The 21876-nt window shown below is 33.0% G+C and overlaps 1 protein-coding gene across 1 annotated transcript in view; it reads left to right on the forward strand.

Moving 5' to 3' along the window:
• Positions 1–21876, forward strand: part of LOC118199195 (transforming growth factor-beta-induced protein ig-h3-like) — a 117891-nt gene that overhangs the window by 33196 nt on the left and 62819 nt on the right. The window contains exons 3-4 of the mRNA XM_085825072.1: positions 5232–5378; positions 11990–12087. Of these exons, the coding sequence (XP_085681198.1) occupies positions 5232–5378; positions 11990–12087 (245 nt within the window). The remainder of the gene's footprint in view (positions 1–5231; positions 5379–11989; positions 12088–21876) is intronic.

Consider the following 21876-nt stretch of genomic DNA (forward strand, 5'->3'; position numbering starts at 1 on the left):
TTTGCAAAAAAAATTTTCGTTTTCTTTTAAAAAATTTTGACAGTTGGTATATTTTATATATTACATATTTGATTTCGGGTCAGTTTGGAGTATGTTATAAACTGATGATTGAATATTAAATAATTGAAAACTTTATCATTAATTAAAATTTTCTAAAAGTTTCTTTAAAATTTTTATTTTGTATTTATGTATTTATTCTCTTTGAATTATTTTAAATCCCTTTTATTCATTTTATTTCTTTGAGTAGTTTTGCTATTCATCCAGCTATAGTTCAGAAATGTAGCTCTGTTGAAAATTCTATCGACTGAGCTTTGACATGTATATATATATATATATATATATATATGTATATATATATGTAATAATAAAATTCCATAGTCAAGAATACACTTAAAATTCTAACTGTATGTTCTTTTCATTTTCAATGGCGACGTTCTCTTATTTGAAAGTACGGTAAATTAAATCCACAGCCCCGTAGACAAGTTGTTTTTCCCGCCTTTTCTACACGTACAGTTTTAGAATGTTCTGGAGATATTTAAAGCGAACTGGACTGGCTGACGAGGCTGACGTCATTTCTTGGATGCTCCGCCTTTCCAGAGGCTATAAAAGGACTCGCAAAAGGAATATCGGGGCTTTTTCTTAAATGTCACGATACAGTAAACTTTATACAAAAAGTTATTAGTAATTCTTTTAATTTACCCCGGATATCTGATTTTGTAACTGATATTTCTATTGAATAATAATAAATGGATCCTATTTTTAACTTATCGTCTGATAATTTAAGCTACGATTAAAGCTGGTACATCACATCATATATATACAAACACAACACACATATATATATATACATACATACACACACGCACCCCCCATATATATATATTCTGTTTACTGCCAGCTCAACAATTATTCACTTATGCAATTTAATTTAGTTTTAAAAATTTTTTTGAGATAAATTTTTTAGAATATTATATTTTTTCATGGTTTCAGATACGTGCACTTAATTTACATATACTCTTAGAATAGTTCTAGGAAAACGTTACCATGACGGTTTTAAGCTAAGTATTTTTACTTCCTTGTATGAAGTGAAGGAAGTATTCTAATCGCGGATAATTTCGGGTATTATTTCAATAGAAATACCCATTTTTACCAACCATTTCCCAATTCCATTTGGACGACATTTTTTTCTTTTTCTTCTTCTTTTTTTTTTTTTTTTCAAAATGTCTGTATGTACCTATGTCTGTATTTATTTAATAAATTCCCGATGCAGCCCATAGGAAGCTGAGAGAGTCGTGTTGCTCTAGATAGGTGCGGGTACCGGACGACACCCGATTTTTCTACAAAGGCGTCCAGGTGTCCGGCCCTGCATTCACCTGTCACCTGTATGAACGCATAGAATGAAGTTCTCTTGCTTCCAAAATGGATTGTAAAATGAATTTAAAATCGATTCAAAAGAGATTTTTTGTGACATCCGTTCGTACCTATGTATATATATATGTATATATATCGTATAACTTAAAAGCGATGAAAAGTGGAACTTGGAAATTTTGTATATAGCTCTTCTATAATATCTTGCTGTGCACCTCCCTTCTTTATTTTCAATCGGCAGTACCAAATATATATATATATATATATATATACACCTCCTCTTACTCGGCTAAAATGTCCTCACCCGGCCTTTATTTTCGCAATCGTTGGTAGTACTCCTATACTTCCAGTTACAGAACTCTTTTAAATGACGAAAAATTTCATATTTTGCCAATGTCAAATTTTTGTTAAAAAATTAATTTTGAACAATTAACGAAACTTAACTTTTAATGCGATCTCCCGATTCCTATACTTATATTTGGGAAAGTTTCATACTCATTACGAAAAAACAAAATTAGAAGAGGGTTGACTCCCGTACGACTAAAATTGCCCGGAATATTTAATTTTAAAATTTGCAGTTTTTGATGTCATTTTCAACTTGCCTTGACAGATCGGTTACTTATGTTAGAATAATTCTAGAAAATAAGTTTAAATGAAATGCAGCGAAAACTGTGCGTAATTTAATAGGCAGTACAAGGATGTCAAGTGGTGCCCACGTCAGATTTTTTATGTGCAGAATAGATGATTTCTTTGTGCAAAGGAAAAACAAAGACATATAAAAGATTAGTCTTATAAGTCTTATGAAAGATAATTTATTTTTATATTTAGTAATACACAGACCTTTTTTTTTTTTTTTTTTTTTGGTTGATTATCACATAAGAAAAAGAATTATAAATACTAACTATGCAAGAGTTAGTTGGAAAGTGCAAAGTTTATGCAAGAGTTAGTATTGGGTTGTTCGGAAAGTAATTTCGTTTCTTTGGGGGAACATGAAAGACAATTTTCATATATTGAATAAATATTTTATTAAATTATATATTGGACGTTCTGGTCCAACACCTTTTGCCATCTTTCTGGCAGTAACATGATTCCCCGCTCATAAAAGTTTTGGTCCTTGCTGGCAAAAAACTGATATCTTCATTTGAGGTAAAGGTTTTACCATCCAAAAAATTTTGCAGGGACCGGAACAGATAATAATCGGAAGGCGCCAGATCTGGAGAATATGGTGGATGTTGCAGTATGTCCCATTCAAGCTGTAAAAGCTTTTGGCGAGTGACCAAACTTGTATGAGGTCTCGCATTATCCTGGTGGAACACTACACCCTTCCTGTTGGTTAATTCTGGCCTCTTCTGTTTAAGTGCATCATTTAATTTGTCCAGCTGATGACAATAGACTTCCGAATTAATAGTTGTATTGTCCGGTAAAACCTTAAAAAAAAAAAAAAAAAAAAAAAAAAAAAGATTCCTTTGAAATCCCACCAAACGAACAGCATCACCTTTTTTTGGTGAATGTTGGCTTTTGAAACGCTTTGAGCCGGTTCATCTTTTCTGCTCCATGACCTCTTGCGTTTCCCATTGTTGTATACGACCCATTTTTCGTCCCCAGTAATAATCCGCTTCAAAAATGAATCATTTTCCTGACGTTTGAGGAGCGAATCACACACGTCAACGCGACGACACAAATTTCGCTCCGTAAGAACATGGGGCACCCACACATCGAGCTTCGAGGTTAAGCCCAGGCCTTTCAAGGGGCCATAAACAGTCGAATTCGACAAATTTAACCTCTGACCGATCTCTCGTGTGGTTATTCGCCGATTTGCATCAACTAATGCCTTTATCGAATCTTTGTCAGCTTCGACCGGCCTTCCAGACCGTGGTGCATCTTCGACATCAAAATGGCCGGATCGAAACTTTGCAAACCAGTTCTGGCACTGGCGTACTGTTAACACGCCTTCTCCATACACATCCGTCAATTTTTTTCTCGCTTGGACAGCATTTTTACCTTTTCTGAAGTAAAAAAGTAAAATATGACGAAAATGCTGCTTATTGCTCTCCATATTTAAAAGGGCACCAACCAAAAACTACTGCGTAGAATTAATAGAACTTTTTCACACACAAGCCTTGTAATATCAGCTCTCAAGACATATAATGGTTATGCGGCTTAAGTGTGAAGTTGGTTTCGAAAAAAATGTAATTAAGTCCTCTGACGGGAAAAAACGAAATTACTTTCCGAACAACCCAATAAATAATTCCACAAAATTTTAAACAGAATTGATTTGTTGTAGTAAATATTTGGGTTTTTTTAAACTAAAGGTACTGCAACGTGAAGTCTAGCAATACCGCAGACAAATTCACGCAGCAGTTTCCAATGACAGCAAAATATGTGCGCCACCCAACGGGGATAGTGGTTTGTAACTCTGACAGTCGTGCCGAAAGACCGAGTTCGATCCCGGACAAGGCATGGTTGTTTGTAAATGTATGTTGTCTGTGCGGCATGGAAGCACTCTAAATATGCGACGAGCCGAAAGTCCTCTCAAGAGGTTGATGGTAGAGGAAGAGGGGGTGGGAGACACTCGAACCCTCCTTGTCACGATGAATTTCGTGGGCTGGTTCTGATGGTGTCCGCCGATAATATCGTGGCAAAAACATCGCGGACGAAAACGTCGCGGAGAAAACAACGCAAGGCGAAAACGTCGTGCTACAAAACATCGTGGGAGAAAACATCGCAAAGAGAAAACATCGCAGTTCTAAAACATCGTGCTACAAAACATCGTCGTCGAAAATAAAGCGGTTCAAAAACTTCGCAGTTTAAAAACATCGTCGTCGAAAATATCGTGGTAAAAAATAAAGTATCTACAAATCATCGCATGACGATAACTTCGCAGACGTGCTTTCTTCAGGTTTTAATTATTGTAAATGGATATTCCCATAATGATTTGTGAGCGCAGTATGTAAAGAAGGATAATTTTTATTTTCACATATTTTATTAACTAATAAATGTTTGCTGAAAAAGTAAGAAGGAAACTTAAGCATAAAAAATTAAATGCAAATTATAGATTATACTTTTCATGAAAAATTAGCAGTAAAAACTTTATAAAAATGATTTATTAATGGTCTTTGTTAGTTAACTAAGTCGGTTTAAAATTCTATTAAGTGCTATAAGTTGCATTAATTTTCTATGCTTAAGTTTCATTCTTATTTTCTCAGCAAAAATTTATTAGTTAATAAAAAGTATGAAAGTAAAAATTATCCTTCTTTCCATCTTGCGATCACAAATCAATATGGGAATACCCATTTACAGTTATTAAAGCCTGAAAGAAGCATGTCTGCGATGTTATCGTCATGCGATGATTTGTAGATACTTTATTTTTTACCACGATATTTTCGAAGACGATGTTTTTAAACTGCGAAGTTTTTGAACCGCTTTATTTTCGACGACGATGTTTTGTACCACGATGTTTTAGAACTGCGATGTTTTCTCGTTGCGATGTTTTCTCCCACGATGTTTTGTTGCACGACGTTTTTGCCTTGCGTTGTTTTCTCCGCGACGTTTTCGTCCGCGATGTTTTCGGCTGTAACCGGTTCTGATGTTACTGTCAGACAAGTGAGATAAGTCACGACAACGACAACACGTTGATAAAAATTTTTGATTCTAGGTATTCCAAATTTGTGGATAATTCGCCATATCAGTAATTCATCCTACTTTTGGAAACTAAAGTCGCGGTTTTCTAAACGTTCAGGCTTGTCAGAACAGTTCAAAGCAAGTCAAAAGAGAGAAACGTTAATCAGAACTCTTAACTGGTTTATAAAACATAATACCATATAAAAATAGCTTATTATTTTTAATTTTATTTCTTTTTACAGACCAAATGTCTGTGAAGAGAAGAAAATCTCCCAAGAACCTGATGACATTAAAGAATGGATAAATGACGATTCATTCGGAGTTGCCGATTACCAGCACCAGTCAAAGAGCTGCAAAGGAACCAACACTAAATATGTCTGCTTCGGAAGGTAATTTAATATTTCTGATGCTATTCTGTTAGAGATTGAAATAATGTTCATGTATACCATTTATCAAATTATGAATCATGTGCAAATAGTTTTGTTAAGAGCTAAGGAAGAAAACTTTGCTATATATTCTTTCAAGGAAACAAAATGAAAATTCTCATTCATTCTTGCATAAGACAGATAGCGCAAAGAAAAAAAAATTAATAAAAGGTAAAAGTATTACCTTACTATAGAACATGAAACTTCAGTGACGATTCGTAGTTTAAAAAAAAACCGTAAGATAAAATTTATTTTATCCAATAAACTTATTCCTTCTGTACACTAATTTGTAATGAGTATTTGATGAAGATGCATAATTAGACTAGCGAATTTATATCATTATTTAAATCATTTATAGTAAAACTAGAAAGCTCGGCGGTCATACGAAATGACCGCTGTTCTAGGTATTATAAATTGTAATTAAAATGATTTGTGCAAAGGTGTCTGCTAATTTAAACTGAATTACCCAGGACAGGCGGCGAGGACGCCCATTTGCTTACTGTCCCACGGGTTATCCCCTTCTACTTGCTTAATTGTTTAACGTAGAGTACAATGAAGGAAACCACTGGCGGTATATTTCTTAAGAATCCACCGCTACCTCAATCAATAAAAATGATTTAAATAATGAAATGTTAATTCACATGTCAAAGATCTCTTTGTACACAACATTTCTTGTGTAGATCATTCCATCATTTTTAAGCTCGCCTTGTAGAGACCATCCCATATTTTTAATTTTATGTCCGTTCTTTCACGAACTCTTGAACAGGCAACATAAAGTTGACCGTGTCGAAATGAAGGCTCAGGTTAAAAAAAATGCCAACACGCTTAAGCGTTTGGCCCTGAGAATTATTGATGGTCATAGCAAAGGCAAGTTTTACAGGAAATTGTCTACGTCTCAATTGAAACGGCAACCCTGTGCCGTGGCAACTTCACCCCATTGGCTAGTAAAGTCACGCAAGCAACCAATAATCTATCGGTGACAAACAGACACTTAAGCTGCATATATATATATATATATATAGGGTGAAGTAACATCATCTCCTTCGAAACGGCTGGCTCCCGGGCTTAAGGAAGCACACCATTGGATTCCGCAGGTCCGTGGCAAGCCATTTTGACCATTCGCGTCTTCTTGGTACTTTAATTAGCAGAGAAATTAATTAAAAACTAATTTTTCCCTACATTTTATACTTTCTTTCTTGGGTTTTCCCTATTAAAGAGATTTGGCTACGTGCCAATTTTTTTTTCTCGAATATCTACGGAACGGCGCAGAGTTGAAATTTGAGATGCGTATCCACGGATTCAAAAAAATTCTCCGAATCCATCGATACCGTTCTCATCTTCGTACGACTTTAATCGGTTGAGATATTAATTAAAAACTGCGGAAACATTAATTTCCGTGCTCATTTTTCCGAGTGGCAACAAGAAACTATCGGCGACACACACTTTAGCCGCTTATATATTATAAAGATGCTTTAAAGGCATATTTAAAGGAATTAAAAACATTTACTTTATTTGAACTCGAGAGAAAATAACTAGATTTTTTTAAGAATAGTTCTAGCCGTCAATTGTAAAATATGAGACTTTACTGCCATTGATGATAAAGGAAACTAGAATTTCTTATATTTCAATATTGCATGGTGAGAGAGTCTATACAAACCCGTGATGCTGGTTAGCTGCAGTTATCGAAATGGAAGTACCCTGAGAGCTGAATTAGACTGAAAAAATATCTGGTTATTGGAGAACACCGATTTGGGTGCTCCACTGGGATTACTCGGAAATTTTAAGCCTCATGTACAATAGTGACTGATGTGTTGGTAAAAGTTATACCTCAGAAAATTCTATCCTCCTCCGAGGAAAAAAAAATTGAGGTATAGGTGTAGAGTTCCTCACCTCTTTTGTCTAAGGTGAAGGTTGAGGAACTTGGGGAACTGTGTAGCGACTTATCGCTGAGTTCATATGTTTTCTGTAAACTGGTAAGTCTCATTAGAAACTGTGGTCGCAGGCTTTCGACTAGGTTCTTTAAGTCATACCAATACACGTATGGTTTGGTGATCTTTATGTACTTGGATTTTATGGTCAAGCTGTAGCCACCCGGATGGGATAATGGTTAATGAGGCTGACTGTAGTACTGAAGTTCCTTGGTTTTAAGCTCGGAAAAAGCGAGGACGTTTGTAAACGTATAGTGTCTGCGCGGTAAGAGGGCATTCAGAATCTCCTGCATATCGAAACCTCTTAAGCGATTGGTTGTAGAGAAAGAGGAGTGGGAGAACCTCCGATCATCCCCCGAGGTGTTCTATCTGAGAAATCCAAACAGGCAGAAGCTTAACAGTTAGCCAGGTACAGGAATACATCAATCAACCGGTACAGGTGCAGGTACAGGTAAAAGTCAGGTCTACACAGCTGCTGGCCTGGCTTTTACCTGTGGCATATAAGCAATGATCACTTAACTGAATGCTAGCTGGTGTTTATAAGAACTGCAAAACATCTCGCCTGTAGACTCTAGAACAGCGTTTCTCAAACTGTGGTCAACAGAGACCACAAATGCTCCTTGAAGTCTTTCTTTGTGGTCCTCCTAGATTTCCAAAAAAGAGAAAAAATAAAATTCAAATCAACTGCGTATAGAGAAATTAACACTTCAGAGAAAAATCTGAGATTTTGGAAATTACATATGGCAGTCATCTATCACTTTTTTCCCCAAGACAAACATTTCATGAAATTTATTAGCCTGAAATGGTTTTAAATACAGATATGTATTCAGATTTTTAACTAGTTTTATATTTTTATCTTGTGAAATTTATGATTTATTTAATACCAACAGAAAGTAATGTCAGTTAATTTGTTTCAGTTGATTTATATTATGCTCTGTTTCATGTTTGTGTCATAACACTATTAATCTTCTTCATATTTTGGCGAATATAACTTTCTAGGCTTTAATGCCAGGATAATTCATCACCATCAATACCATGAAATTTATTACTGGTTACCGGACCTACGAACTTCCCACTCAACTATTTGCAGTGGAAGATTGATTTAAACACTATGGTTATGGTGCTTCTCGACATCTTTCGACATACAATGACATCACATGCAATCGCATGTATCTTCATCGTCAGAATATGACATTATATAATAATAACAACATATTTAATGTCTGACATATTTTGTAAAACTTACAAATTTTTAATTAACAAACTCTACGATTTGAAATCGAGCAGTGGCAACACTTTTTGAAATAAAGCATTTTTATCTCCAGCGACTTTCGAGACTGATGCTATTTTTAAAAATGAGTGCAAAATTTAGTGTTTTCAGAGTTTTCAATTAATATTACGGCTGATTAAAGTCGTACGAAGCTGAGAATGTTCGACATGGCTTTCCACGAATTTTCGGAATCCGGGAGAGTACCTCTCTCGAAACTCAATTCCCCGCCGTTCCGGAGGAGATGATGCCACAAACAAACAAACAGACAACGCGCACAGACTTTATCGATTATTTTTTAATAGAAAATCATAGTATGTAGCATGTATTAAAAAAAATCATTGATTTCATCCTATCTAAATTTTTAAAGATAAAAAATAACCTTTGCCCTTTCATGAAGCAAAATATTACAAACAAATTGTTATTTACTAAATGTAGTAAAAACAAACAAATCGTCTCTCACTTTAAGTAATGATCTGTTCTTCACATTTGCATCAAAGAAAAAAAAAACGAATACTGAATTTGCGACGGATGATATGCCTTTGAAAAAAGTAATAAAGAAAATAAAATCGAAAATGAGAAACATTCAGTATGCTTTTTATGTTAATGTAATTTGTATTTTATGGCGAAAATTTTAAGTTTCGTTTTTTTTTACTGCTGAAAGTATAAAAGGATGTAGTATTTAATTGCAGTTACTCATTTCGATTTAATACACCTTTGATTTCTTAAAAAGTGACTCCACTTAAAAATAAGAGGCACCATCTAAATTATGTACTACAGGGGTTGGAGAAAAATATGGAAACACCTTTAAAAAAAACATGTTTCTTTGCTTAATTTGTTGTAGGAAACCCGTTGGCATCCAAAACAGCTTGCAGTCTTCTCGGAATGGATAAATACAGTTCCTGTATGTTTGCCAAGGGAATATTAAACCATTCTTCCTGCAAAACGGTGGCAAGTTCAGATAACGATGTTGGCGGTGGATAACGAGAACGCACTTTCCGTTCCAATTTAGACCACAAAGGTTCGATAATATTCAGGTCTGGTGACTGTGGTAGCCAGGGAAGATGGGACAACTCATCCTCGTGCTCAGAAAACCAGTCCTGGACAATGTGAGCTGTATGAACAGATGCTTTGTCGTCTTGGAAGACACCATCACCATCGGGGAACAAAGTTTGTACCATAGGATGAACTTGATCGGCCAAAATGTTCACGTAAGTCTTGGCAGTCATGTGCCTTGACACAGTTATCATGAGGCTAGCAGAGAACCACGACATGGCTGCCCAAACCATAACAGAACCCCCGCCATGTTTCACTCTTGGCAACAAGCAGTCTGTATTATAGGCTTGAGATGGCGTTCTCCAGACGTAAACTCGGCCAAAAGTGGGAAACAATGTGAAAGAAGACTCGTCAGACCATATTACTCGCTTCCACTGCTCTATAGTCCAGGCTTTATGACTTAAACACCACCTTTTCCTGTTACGGGCATTAGCATCACTGATGAGTGGCTTCTCAATTGCAGCACGGCCAGCAATTCCCTGTTTATGAAGCTCCCTTCTAATTGTTTTGGTACTCACAGGGTTCGGTAACACAACGTTCATTTCAGCAGTAACTTTTGCAGCTGTGGTCTTCTTATTTTTCGCCACAATTGCCCTTAATGATCGTCTGTCACGATCACTCAGGACACACTTTCGTCCGCGCTGTGATTTAGCAGATGATATTTTTCCGCTTTTCAAATATGCGGATAAATCTTCGATACAGTATCTCTTGAAACACTAAACACCTCGGCCACCTTGCTTACGGAAGCACCTACCATACGTGCTCCAACAATTTGCCCACCTTCGAAGTCTCTTAACTCTGACATAATGCAATGACAACCTCACATAACAGTACTCCGACAACAACTGAACTGTTTAACACATTTACGAAGTTGTATAGGTGGCGTCAGTAGTCAAAAACGCCAGCCCCACCTACATATTTCATTAAAATCAATCTTTCTTTTCAAACATGCATTTCAGAAGGTGTTTCCATATTTTTGTCCAGCCACTGTATGTCTGCTTATATTATCATTATTAAATTAAAGTAAAGGAAGTATTAACATAATTCTGGGTGTTTTCATTCATCCATTTATTACTAAAAGCTATAAATTTAAAAGTAATTTATGCTTCATACCGTAAGAAATAAGTTACACGATATAATTAAAAAATTTAGTTGCATGGTTTTCATTAAATGCTTTAAAAAGTTGAAAACATTAGCTTTCATAACAGGCTTGATCATATTTGACTTGAAATAAAATCGCAGAATTATTAACAACAGCAAATTATAAATATAAAAACTGATATGAAGAAATTTATGCGAGCCTTGTTATGAGTATCATTTCTGTATTGTTACTTTTATTAATCCTTGAAATTTTTTTAGTGACATAATGCAGTTCTCGCATGGACGTGCCAAACTTATATTTAATTAACTTAAAGCATGACACTTAGTATTTTATTGGTTTACTTTTTCCATGGAATGCGGAAAGAATGCAAATATTCACCACATCTCAATGTAGGAAAATCATTCTTTCTGAATCAACATAACAATTAAGAACGCGCAATGTCATTTTTACAAAGTCTTCTGATGTTTTCAATGAACTAAATATGCATTCATTTTATTTAAATTATTGTTTAATTTAAATATCCATTCTCATTTTCGTTTAGAAATACTACCGAGCTCCTGATAATGGATGTTTAAAATTATTTTTTTTAAAACTGATCATTGTTAAAAATTTCACGATTATAAAAACAATCGAATAATTTTTTAAATAGCCCCGAATTTCAATAAATTATGTTCGAAATTTTGCTAAACCTAAACATAGGAGGTCATTTTTTTATTCTATGTGGGGGAATAAAATTGTAAATCCTGCGATGATTAGTTTGATCGCTTAAACAAACACGTGGGGAAAAAATTAAATAATTTTAGAAAAATGCAAAACATTTATCGGATCAAACCAAAAGAAAGACTCCAGTGTAAAGCATAAAATTAAAGAAAGCAATAACTTTATTTAGGCATTGAAAATGCACCAAAATAAGATTTCTCTTTTGCACTTAATTTAAAATTTTTTCTGATTTTGGAACAGTTCCTGTGGAATATTATATTGTCATCATAAATATGTATATGTGAGAAACCTTAAAAATTTTGATTAATAGAAGAGGAAGGGTAATATTAATTTAAAGATTTGACCCAAGTTAGCAAACGGACAACCAAAAGAACAAGTTAAATAAAATAATATAAAATTTGGCTCATTAACTAATGTAGTACAATAACAAAACAATTTTATTGGTTTTATTTAATAACTTACAATAAATATCACCTTTTACTCAGAACCGTATTTCTTTCAGGGAAGTAACAAATGAAGGATCTCAGATGGTAGCAACCAAATACGAATGCTGCCATGGATTCGTTCGACCCAGCGACGGTCGTCCAGGTTGTGTTGAAAGTGAGTAATATCTTTCGTTTATTTAGATAAAGTTGCTTTCCGAGTATAAATAATCCCTGTTGTATAGTAATCATAAGTTTGATTATTTGTTTCTTCGCTTTGCATCTGGCAAGTATAAATTAATAGAATTATAACAAAGCACAGGTATAAATTCCATTGAAGTGACTTCATAACCCTGTAATTGTGCAGACTTCCTTTGATGTAAGTCTGCACAATGACTGGGTCTACACATCATACATTTGTTTTTTTTTTTTTCAAATTTGCGGCTGTGTATTATATGAGATTTTAATTGTTCATGCTTCTACAACTTTTATTTTCTCAAGTTAAATAGTGTCTTCTAGCTAGGTATGAAAAGTATTCACTATTAAAACTAGCAATACATAGAAGAATATGAAATTTCCCATCGCCTGCATTTAATATTATAATCATTTAAATTTGGAATTCTGTTGGCAAAAATTGGTCAGTTTTAGTCCTTGAAATTTGTTAACCCTTTCCGGCACGCTACCTTTTAAATTTGAAGTTTTTATTAAAAAAAAAAAAAAAAAAAGGTAGGCAGTCTAATTAGGCTAGAGGCGTACACAAGTAAAATTTTGTGAAGGTAGCACTTATCGTTTAATTTTGTGGGTGGGCCCACTAATAGAGCTTCGAAAAGAGTGCTGAAACAAGCATTGTCATTGAACTGACCGATGACATGCGGAGAAAGAAAGAATACAGAATCTCAGTTGTCCTAGATTATCGGTGAGCCCGGTCTGGGCATACCTAAGGTTCGCCGTTTGATTTTAGGCAAGATTTCAAAGTAAAAACTTAAAACTAATATAGAATAAGGAGATTAGCATACAGCCAAAAAAATAACTTAGAAATTTCTTTTCAAACAATTCCTTTTATACCCTAAAATATCTGGAAGATTTCTTTGAAAAATGAGGGTCTTAGAAAACTAAACATGGCTAAAATATTTGGACTGGTTGGTGTTGAGCTACCATCTGCTATAAATAAAGAAGGTTCAGAGTAATCTATAGCAACTTATAAATTCTTTTTCATTCAATTTTTCTGTGCGTACAGAAGGAAATTTTTAGGTGTGTCCAGACCGGACACACTGTGCCGCAAAGGATTAACGTGGGTATATAATCTTGATATATAAATCTTTGAATTCAAAAGAGCATAATTTTCTGATTTTTGTTTTCCTGCTGCAGTTTAGATTTGACCTCTTTTCTCTTTACATTTTTATGTAGTGTCAATTGCCCCATCTTCGTGACGTTAAATGCCAAATTCTTATCTGATTTTCTTCTCGCCGTTTCTAGTGGTTAAATAAATTTGATTTGAAACCAGAAATCTTTTCTTAAAAAATATGCTGCATTTTTATCATCTATATTTTACCATAACTTTTATGTATGTTTGGGTTTCAAACAATACGGTACTGTAGGTACCGGTTTCGTAATAATATCACAAAGAAAGCAAAGGTTTCAAAGAATGCATGGAATTGATCTGCCATTTTATCGTCTGATTTTGCAAACCTCTTGCTTGAACAAACGTTATGCATAATACTCGACAACAAATGCCGAATTCTTAACAGAATTTTGCAGTGTTATGTGCATGAGTAATTTAGGATATGCTAAAAGTCAAAAATCTAAATTTAATGGAATATTTAAACATCTGTTTTACAGAAAATTTTAAAGAAGACTAAAAATAATACACAAGAATTTTTTACGCAAGAATATATTTACATTAAAAAGTTAATGTATTGCATATATTCTATCAAACTGTAATGCATTACAGATATTCTGATAAATTCTTCTAAAGATTTAAAAAGAGGGAACTATTTTAAGAAGAATAAATTGTTCTTAAAATATGTTATAAGATTAAGCTACTGGATAGTTTTAGTTTCCATCACAATTTCTATCATGAGCTTGTAACTTATTAGACAAATCCTTAATTTGTCTATTTGTATTTTTGCTATGTGTACAAAAGAAATAAAAACGTTCATGTCTAAAAGTTCTAAATCTGCCATTTCCAGTGATATTAAAATATGCTAATTAACGTTACAGGAAATTATTTTATGAATGCTTGGTTGATGTAAGCAGACATTAAGATATGCCTTAATAATACTTTTTCTATGCTTTGCACATCTATCTAACTGAACTAACCATCTGTCTAACTAACACTGCTTTCTAATCCATTACTAACTCCTGTACAGGTTCTGATGATAGTTCAGATGCACAAACTATCGCAGATGTCAAACAGTCTTCTTTCAAGTTAAAAGACAAATTTAAATACAGTTACCCTTCCCAAAAAAGCCTCAGAAGTAAGTTTCCGTAACACTATTTGTTGTAAAAGAATAAGAAACATTTAGATCTTTAAGTTTTAAAGTGTTTGAAATCAGCACTTATATACTATATTTTGGAAACGTGGATGTTTTTACGTGATTAGTTTTGAACTATAGAAGTTATAGGATTACTGTTTAAGGATATAATTTTTAACGACGTGATAAGTTTATCATTTATATTATTTTAAAAAATTATATTCTTTATCTCAAGAAGCAACTATGTGTATATAAATAGATTACGGGATTGTAATTAGTGTTACAAAATCTATGTTTATTTGTCGTTCAGTTAACGGATACAATTTCCAGAAAGATGAATTTCTGAAGTCAATTTATTTTCTATACTAGTAATTTCTTGCTTAGAATCATATTATTAATTACATAAGTATAAAAAAGTTATAACTCTCTTCTGAAGAAAATAGATGACTATGAAAAGAAAAGGGCATGGGGCACAAAACCCAGACTGCATGGAACCGGCAGCCTCTCTGCTGGTGTAGGATCGATAAGATAGCACAAAAACCTGTTTCAACTTGCATGCCGTATCAGTCTTGTGCAAGTGCTATACAGAAATCTTTTCCTTCTTGGTTATGTTCTACTACTAATTATAATTCTTGGATACATTGTGCAATTTCTCTTGCATGCCGGTGTTGTTGCTATGTTGTGACGATGCATGTTAATGTCGACCTTACGCAGTGTCGGTCGTATGTCTGAAAACATTTGTGATAGTGACATATTCACATTAATCCTCTTACCTATCACTACATCATTATTTAAATTTCTGTTTTATTATATCAGTTATATGCCGGTAACTAAAGTCTATTATTTTTAAATAGCTACTTCAAGGTAATAGCGACATTCCTTTCATTTAAGATTTTAGTTTGCGTGGTCAAAGAAATTAGGATAGTGCAGCAGATTAGAGGATTCGACCTTTTATCCGTTGCTATGTTTGCCATAGTTATAATCCACGGATGGGCTGGGAAATGGCCTTGAAGTGCCTATTCGAAAGTAACAGATTACAGTGCCAGTCGAATGGCAGTGTCAAATGTTTTAACGGTGTCGGTCACACATTTTGCCGGTCTTACTCAGTGTCCATCCTTATGCAGAGTCGGTCTTACTCAGTTTCAATCCTATGAATGTAACCCTCTTAAAAATAGGTGGAAAAGGAGCTGATTGCGAAATTGTGTTAACTAATGGATATAATCGAAAAAACCCAAGAATAACAAAAATGCAAAAATGTAAAAAAAAAAAAGAGTTAACTAATAATTAATGATAAATGATGGTGTGTCAAATAACGATAAAATTAATATCTACTAGTATGTTTGTAGGGTTTATATTTATTTTAACTAACATTTATTTTAAGCTATCTTTCCTGTCAAGCCTTTACTTTCCCCTGGAATTGCCAATGCCAGAGTATGTAAATTTTAGTAGAACGCGCAGAGTATTCAAATTTTAGCAGAAGTAAATTGAGTTTAAATAGAAGGGAAACGAGTTTATAAGTGTGCTTCTTGAATCGCGAGCGTGAAGGTTGCTAGGTAGAAATTTTAAGAACCGCGCGTTTCGGCCTGTGTGCCTATTTCGGCAGTTCGTTGAATCTTTCAACTTCTTAAACAGTAAGTTTGCTGAATCTCAGCTGTATCTTAGAACGCGGTTAAGTTAGTTAAGTTAGCCTCGTAGATAGTGACTTCGTTATTTATTCATCCTGTCATTTATTTTTAGTTGTACTTTTCTATTTGGTTTAACCGCCGGTTCGGCGTAGTTTGTGAGCGTCAAGTGAACGCAATTGTGATTTCTAAAGTGAAATAAAAAGGGATTTAAACCCTTCTTACGAGTTTGTATAATTTACAGTTCATAGCAGTCACTACTACTGTTGTCGACAAGTTGGGGCCACGCAACATCATATGTTAACTAAAATTTCTTCAGTTTCTTTTTTCTTTGAAAATTAACTTAAAAACTTATAATGAATATAAAAATGCAAATCAATAAAATTAATTAATTAATTTCAGGTTATCAACTAATAAATTATTTACTTAAACGCTGAAAGTTAAAAATGCTGTAACATAAATCTTGAATACTCGTTATAAAAAGTCTTAACACTTTTGCAGCTTTATGCTATTCTAAGTATTAAAGTAAAAAATTTAAATCCGTAGTTACATAAGGAGATTTAGAGAAAAACCTTAGATACTCTTTAGTTTACTAAAGAATATATTAAAAGAATCATTTTCTACTTAAATTACGTACAGTCCACAAGAATTTTAATACTTTTTCTGTTAACGCCTATTATATCATAATAAGTATACCTCATTAACATGACTCCAACGATTTCTCAAAGAATGCATATGTCGTGATTCTCAGGCGTGGTATTTTCAGTACTCTCTGCAGTATTTATCCATGTAAGTTTTTGGCGTGCTTGAAAGCTTTTTTGAAGGTGTTAATCGAAAGATTTGTTTCCGATATTTTGTACAGAAGGATTTCTTTCGACACATCTCAGTTTTTTTAAAGGAATTTGAAAAAAAAATAGTTCATTTTAAAAAATTTCCTGAACAGAGTTGCTAGAATAGAATACTAATTTATACCCAAAATGTAATGCCAGAAAAAAATTGGATACATTTTTTCTCGCTATCAGCTTATTTAAAGCTGCAGATTCGCTTCATAAGATTTATACCCGCTAAAAAGAAAGAAATCAGAGACATAAATCATAGGAAATAAAATTTGCCCTTCTGAAATATAATGAAAACTTTAGAAGCATTCGTTTCAGAACAATTGCTTCCTGACCTTAAAGTTCATATGCCCTGCTTTTGTTTTGACAAGTGAAATTACTATCTTGAATTCGACTTTATTAGCTTGGCTTGTTTGATAAACTGATGATAAATATGTATCGTAGTCAATTATGGTATGACAAAGCGAATATTTACTGTATTATCGCATGCAATTGACCAAAAATTACTTTTTAAACGAATCTTCTAAAATATTGTATGTGACTTTCGAGTTGATAATTTTAATAATAAAAAATTGCCAAAAAATCAAATTACTGCCACCCCTCCAAAAAAACCCAAAATTTCAGGAATTAAAAAAATGCCCATCTAAAAGCTACGTTTAGTGCCTTATTACATGTAAAGGTAAATATATCAGTACTGGATACTAAGCTGATAGGGGACATTCTGGACTTAATTGACTGGAGATAAGATATGAAAGCTTTTAAAGCTATTTATACTCACACAGTTTGATACCCTTATTATTATCAGTAAATGCACTTAGTATAACATTTTATCTTTAGTTTTCTAAGTTTAGAATGTTCCACTCTGCATCAATGATCACTGTTGGTGCATTTACCTTAACTCTGTTTCTACTAATAATTATCTGTGCTTATAATGGCTAAAATATGCCATTTTGTGTGTATTTATTTTTCTTCTATTCCCAGGTGGAGTAGAAAATGTGCCCCTTCAGTGAAATAAGCTGTTGAGGAAATGGGGAGACTCTTGAAGATATTTCCAAGAGCATTTTCTGTACGCATTTATTTTGCGCAAATATTTTGTGACTAACAAAAAAAAAAAAAAAACAAAAAAAAAAATGGCTGTAATATTTTCTTGTTAATAAACTGTTTATTGAAACTTGTCTTTGCTTAATGCTTCAAACGAAACACGTTTGCTTAATGCTTCAGGCCGCTTGCTTTCTTTCTAAATTTGATTCAGTAGCAAAAGATTGCATCAGTAGCAAAAGTTATTAAATGTGGGTACCGTAAAATACAGAAAATAGTATAGTAATGTACTTGTATACAGAAAGCTATTCTTCGATTAAGCCTTATTAAATTAAAATTGAACAACAGGTAGTGAATTCGCTTTAAGAATGTCATCTAAGTAGCCTTCAAATTATTAAATGGAAAAACAATTCATCATTTATTTTCGTCGTTTTAGACATTATGTGCATCTATGACTTTATATTATAGTGGCTAAATTATTAATATAAAGTTTAAATAGACATTCAATAAAATTAATTTTTTAAATGTGTGTTATTGCAATAATTGCAATTTCGTTTTAGAAATATCTCAGTAGAAAACTACCAGAGAAATTCATGTTGATAAGACATCTTTCTCTATTTAAAAATTAGAAATTTCATCGTCATTTTTAAGTTAATAATCAGGAAAAATGGAAAAGTTGTTTTTCCTTATTCACTAAAATAAAAGAAAAATTTCAATATACGAAGATGAACTTCTGTAGAAAATTCACCATTATTCGTTTTTAAATAGGTTCTTAAACACCAGCTTAAATAAGAACATCCGGAAATTTTTAATTAGCTCTCCAATAGTTGGAATAGAATAGAACTCCAAAACTTCTCAATATAAAATGCATTTAAATTTCTTACTTTAATATTAGGAAGTTTGTGCCACGTAAATGGTTTGGTTTGGTTTATTTAAGTAGGGCAAAGCACGCTAGGGCTATCTGCCTAAGGAGAGGGATGCCTTCGTGGAGGACTTTCTAAAGGAAACTGGCTCGTATACACGTTACACATGCCACGTAACTGAAAACAAATAAATAATATACATTCTTAAGGGTAGTTTAAATCTTTTGTGCTGAGATTGAGACTGAAAAGTAAAAATAATTTTACGTACTTAAAAATAAGTAGGCCACATTTTAGGGTCTGCCAATACCATCTTAGAAGATTGTCGATTTCCCTATCCATTGATATACAGGCATAGGAGAAGCATAAGAAACTTTCAAACTATTCCAATGAAGAAGTTTTAAGATTAGGAATCATGTATGCATGGGATACTCTTGCACTTCCCTGGGCCATTCATAACATCTGGAATATTACAAAACTGGGTCTTCTAAATAACAGGAAAGCTATTTGAAAGAAAATTTCATTTAGAACTAATATTTTTAACTGCTCAAATACTGTGTTGTTTAATTTATGTTTCAGAGGACTGCTATGGTTTTTAAATCGTGTTAAATCATACAAAAGAAAAATATCTAAAGATTATCAAAACTGTCAAGATTAATAAACAGCACAGTTTTGATAAATGTAAACATATTAGACATACTTATACAGAAAAGTATGGCCAGATTATTTTTGCACAGAATAGAGTTTTCATCTTAGAGTTTTACTTATATATTCTACACATATATTCATACCATTTATTAATAATACGTAGATTAAAAAAAGTTGATTTCGTTTCAGTTATTATCATTACCTTGATAAAAAGACAATAATAATTAAAATTTCCTATAAAATTAAAATGCAACCTTTATTTATCTTAAACTATGTTTTTTGTATTGCTTCATCCAGATGATATTTATTTTATATTATTTCATTAGAAAATATTAGCTTTATTTTTAATCTGTATTCATTATTTGCATTTTACTTTAAGTTATTTTTCATTGCTTAATTTTTTATCTGTTTCTTGATGGAATAAAATAAGTTTTTACAGTAATTTGCTTTATTGTCATTTTTTAAGATATCGTGTAAAATGTATTGCTCAGTACCAATCTAGTTTTTAGTTCACTGCACATAATAATGACTGTATTTTCATTCAGAATAAAATCGTGTTCAATATGCGTTCAATAAAATCTACTAAATGATTACACATTTCTTCAATTAAAGATTTTAAAACATGTCTATCGTACAAAAGAGAAAAATTTAAACTGCCAAAATCAATTCAAATCGGACAAGAATCCCATAATGCATGTGTATAATATGTTAAGTAATTTGGAAGTAAATCGAAAACGATTATTCGCACTGTTTATACTGCAAATTTATTCTCTTTAAGAAGGGAGTTTTAATTTTTTTTTAAATCAGCACATATTTCGTAAGGGAAACTAAATTTAAAATACTTAAAACGTATTTTGTCACGTAGTCGTGAAAACATATATGAAAGGATTTCTAAAAGCATTTAGTTCAAAAATTAATTCGATTTTTCTCAAGTGTAGTTTACTACTACTTGGTCTATATAAACAAGATTTACAGATAATGTTCCCAAAGAAGTGGGCAGACAGCTTTGATGGCGTTTAAGATCGAAAAGCGTTTATGGCAGTAACCAGAAACGTTTCTTCTATTGCCCTCTATAAATAAATTGTGTCTACGTCCATAAAGCAATTAAACGTTTGCACCTCGATGCATAAGCGCATACGTACAGCACAGTAAGCGTCAAATATCAGATGCGAGGTCTTATTTAAAGGAGGAGAATAAATGAAGAATTTTTCTTTCTCAAAAGATTAACAAAGTTTCTAGTTTTGTTTCTAGAACAAACTGTTACGTTTTACAGAATATATTTGCATAACAGAACGAATAACGTGAGAATATTCTTTAAAGAAAGAAAAGTCGATTTATAGAAAAGAATAGGTATCTCACTAGCTTCTCTTAATGCCATTTTCGAATTAGAAAAATCTTAACAATAAATCTACAATCATCTTATCAGGACTTGTGTTCCTCTTTACTTGCTTTGGAAACATGAACTGTCCTGACTCGGAACAGGGATCTTACTCAAGCTATGTTCAATAAATTGTGAAGTAGACAATACACACAGGAAGGGTATACGAAACCCTTTATTTTTCTATCTTTACAGCGATTTCCGGAACTTCGGAATACAGAGACCAACCACTTGTGGTCTGAACGTAAGAATATAAAAAATACTAACTAAAACTCTAACTAAAACTAACTTTGGATTAATATACAAGTGCCTAACTTTAAGATTGGCCGTTATTTAACAAAATCCGTATGTAGTACAGAGAGCTGCTAAAACTACGATACGTTTGAAATTATCAAGAGGACTAAACCTCTGGCCATGAAGGCAACCAGCAACCGAGTAAAAACTACTATGGCAAGCGGCCTGCTTCTAATAACTCCTTCCTCTCTCTTGTTTGGCAAAAAGCCACAACTTAAGTACTTGGCGTTAGCAAGACAAATTTGCATAAATAAGTTAAAGCTTTTAATTCTGGCCGGAAGTAGAAAATAAGAAGTGATAGTAAAGATTTAAAACAAAATAAACGTTAGTAAAACTTAGGATCCTTACAATCTGAAGTCCAAATGTTTGGAACTCCAATTGTCCAATTGTTACTATTTTGTAGTATTTTTTGTAGGCTTGTAATTCTATTCAGTTCAACTTTTATTATCATCTGTTGGCAGTGAAATTTAAGCTGGTTTCAGCGAAGGTTGATTTTATTGTTTTAATCAGCTGAAATAAAAGTTGGTTGTGCTTTCGAGTAAATACATACTGTTTTGATTTTGCCGAAAATATATTACATATTTATCTCTGCATAAATATAGATATTTTTAACTTGTTTCTTTTGAAGTAAAACACCATGAAAAATGTGTTCTTTATTTCCATTCATTTTTAACCTCCAGAACTGAAACATAAGCCAATTATTCGGATTGTTAATAGCTGCAGGGTCTGTAGTTTTAATTAGCTCTGATATTTAATGTTCTGGATAGTCCGAATATTTACATTTTTCTGGATCTCCTAACTACTGTTACCAGCAGAA

The sequence above is a fragment of the Stegodyphus dumicola genome, chromosome 10 (assembly GCF_044657685.1).
Source record: "Stegodyphus dumicola isolate Sdum_Otavi_A_Nest chromosome 10, ASM4465768v1".
Classification (NCBI taxonomy): domain Eukaryota; kingdom Metazoa; phylum Arthropoda; class Arachnida; order Araneae; family Eresidae; genus Stegodyphus; species Stegodyphus dumicola.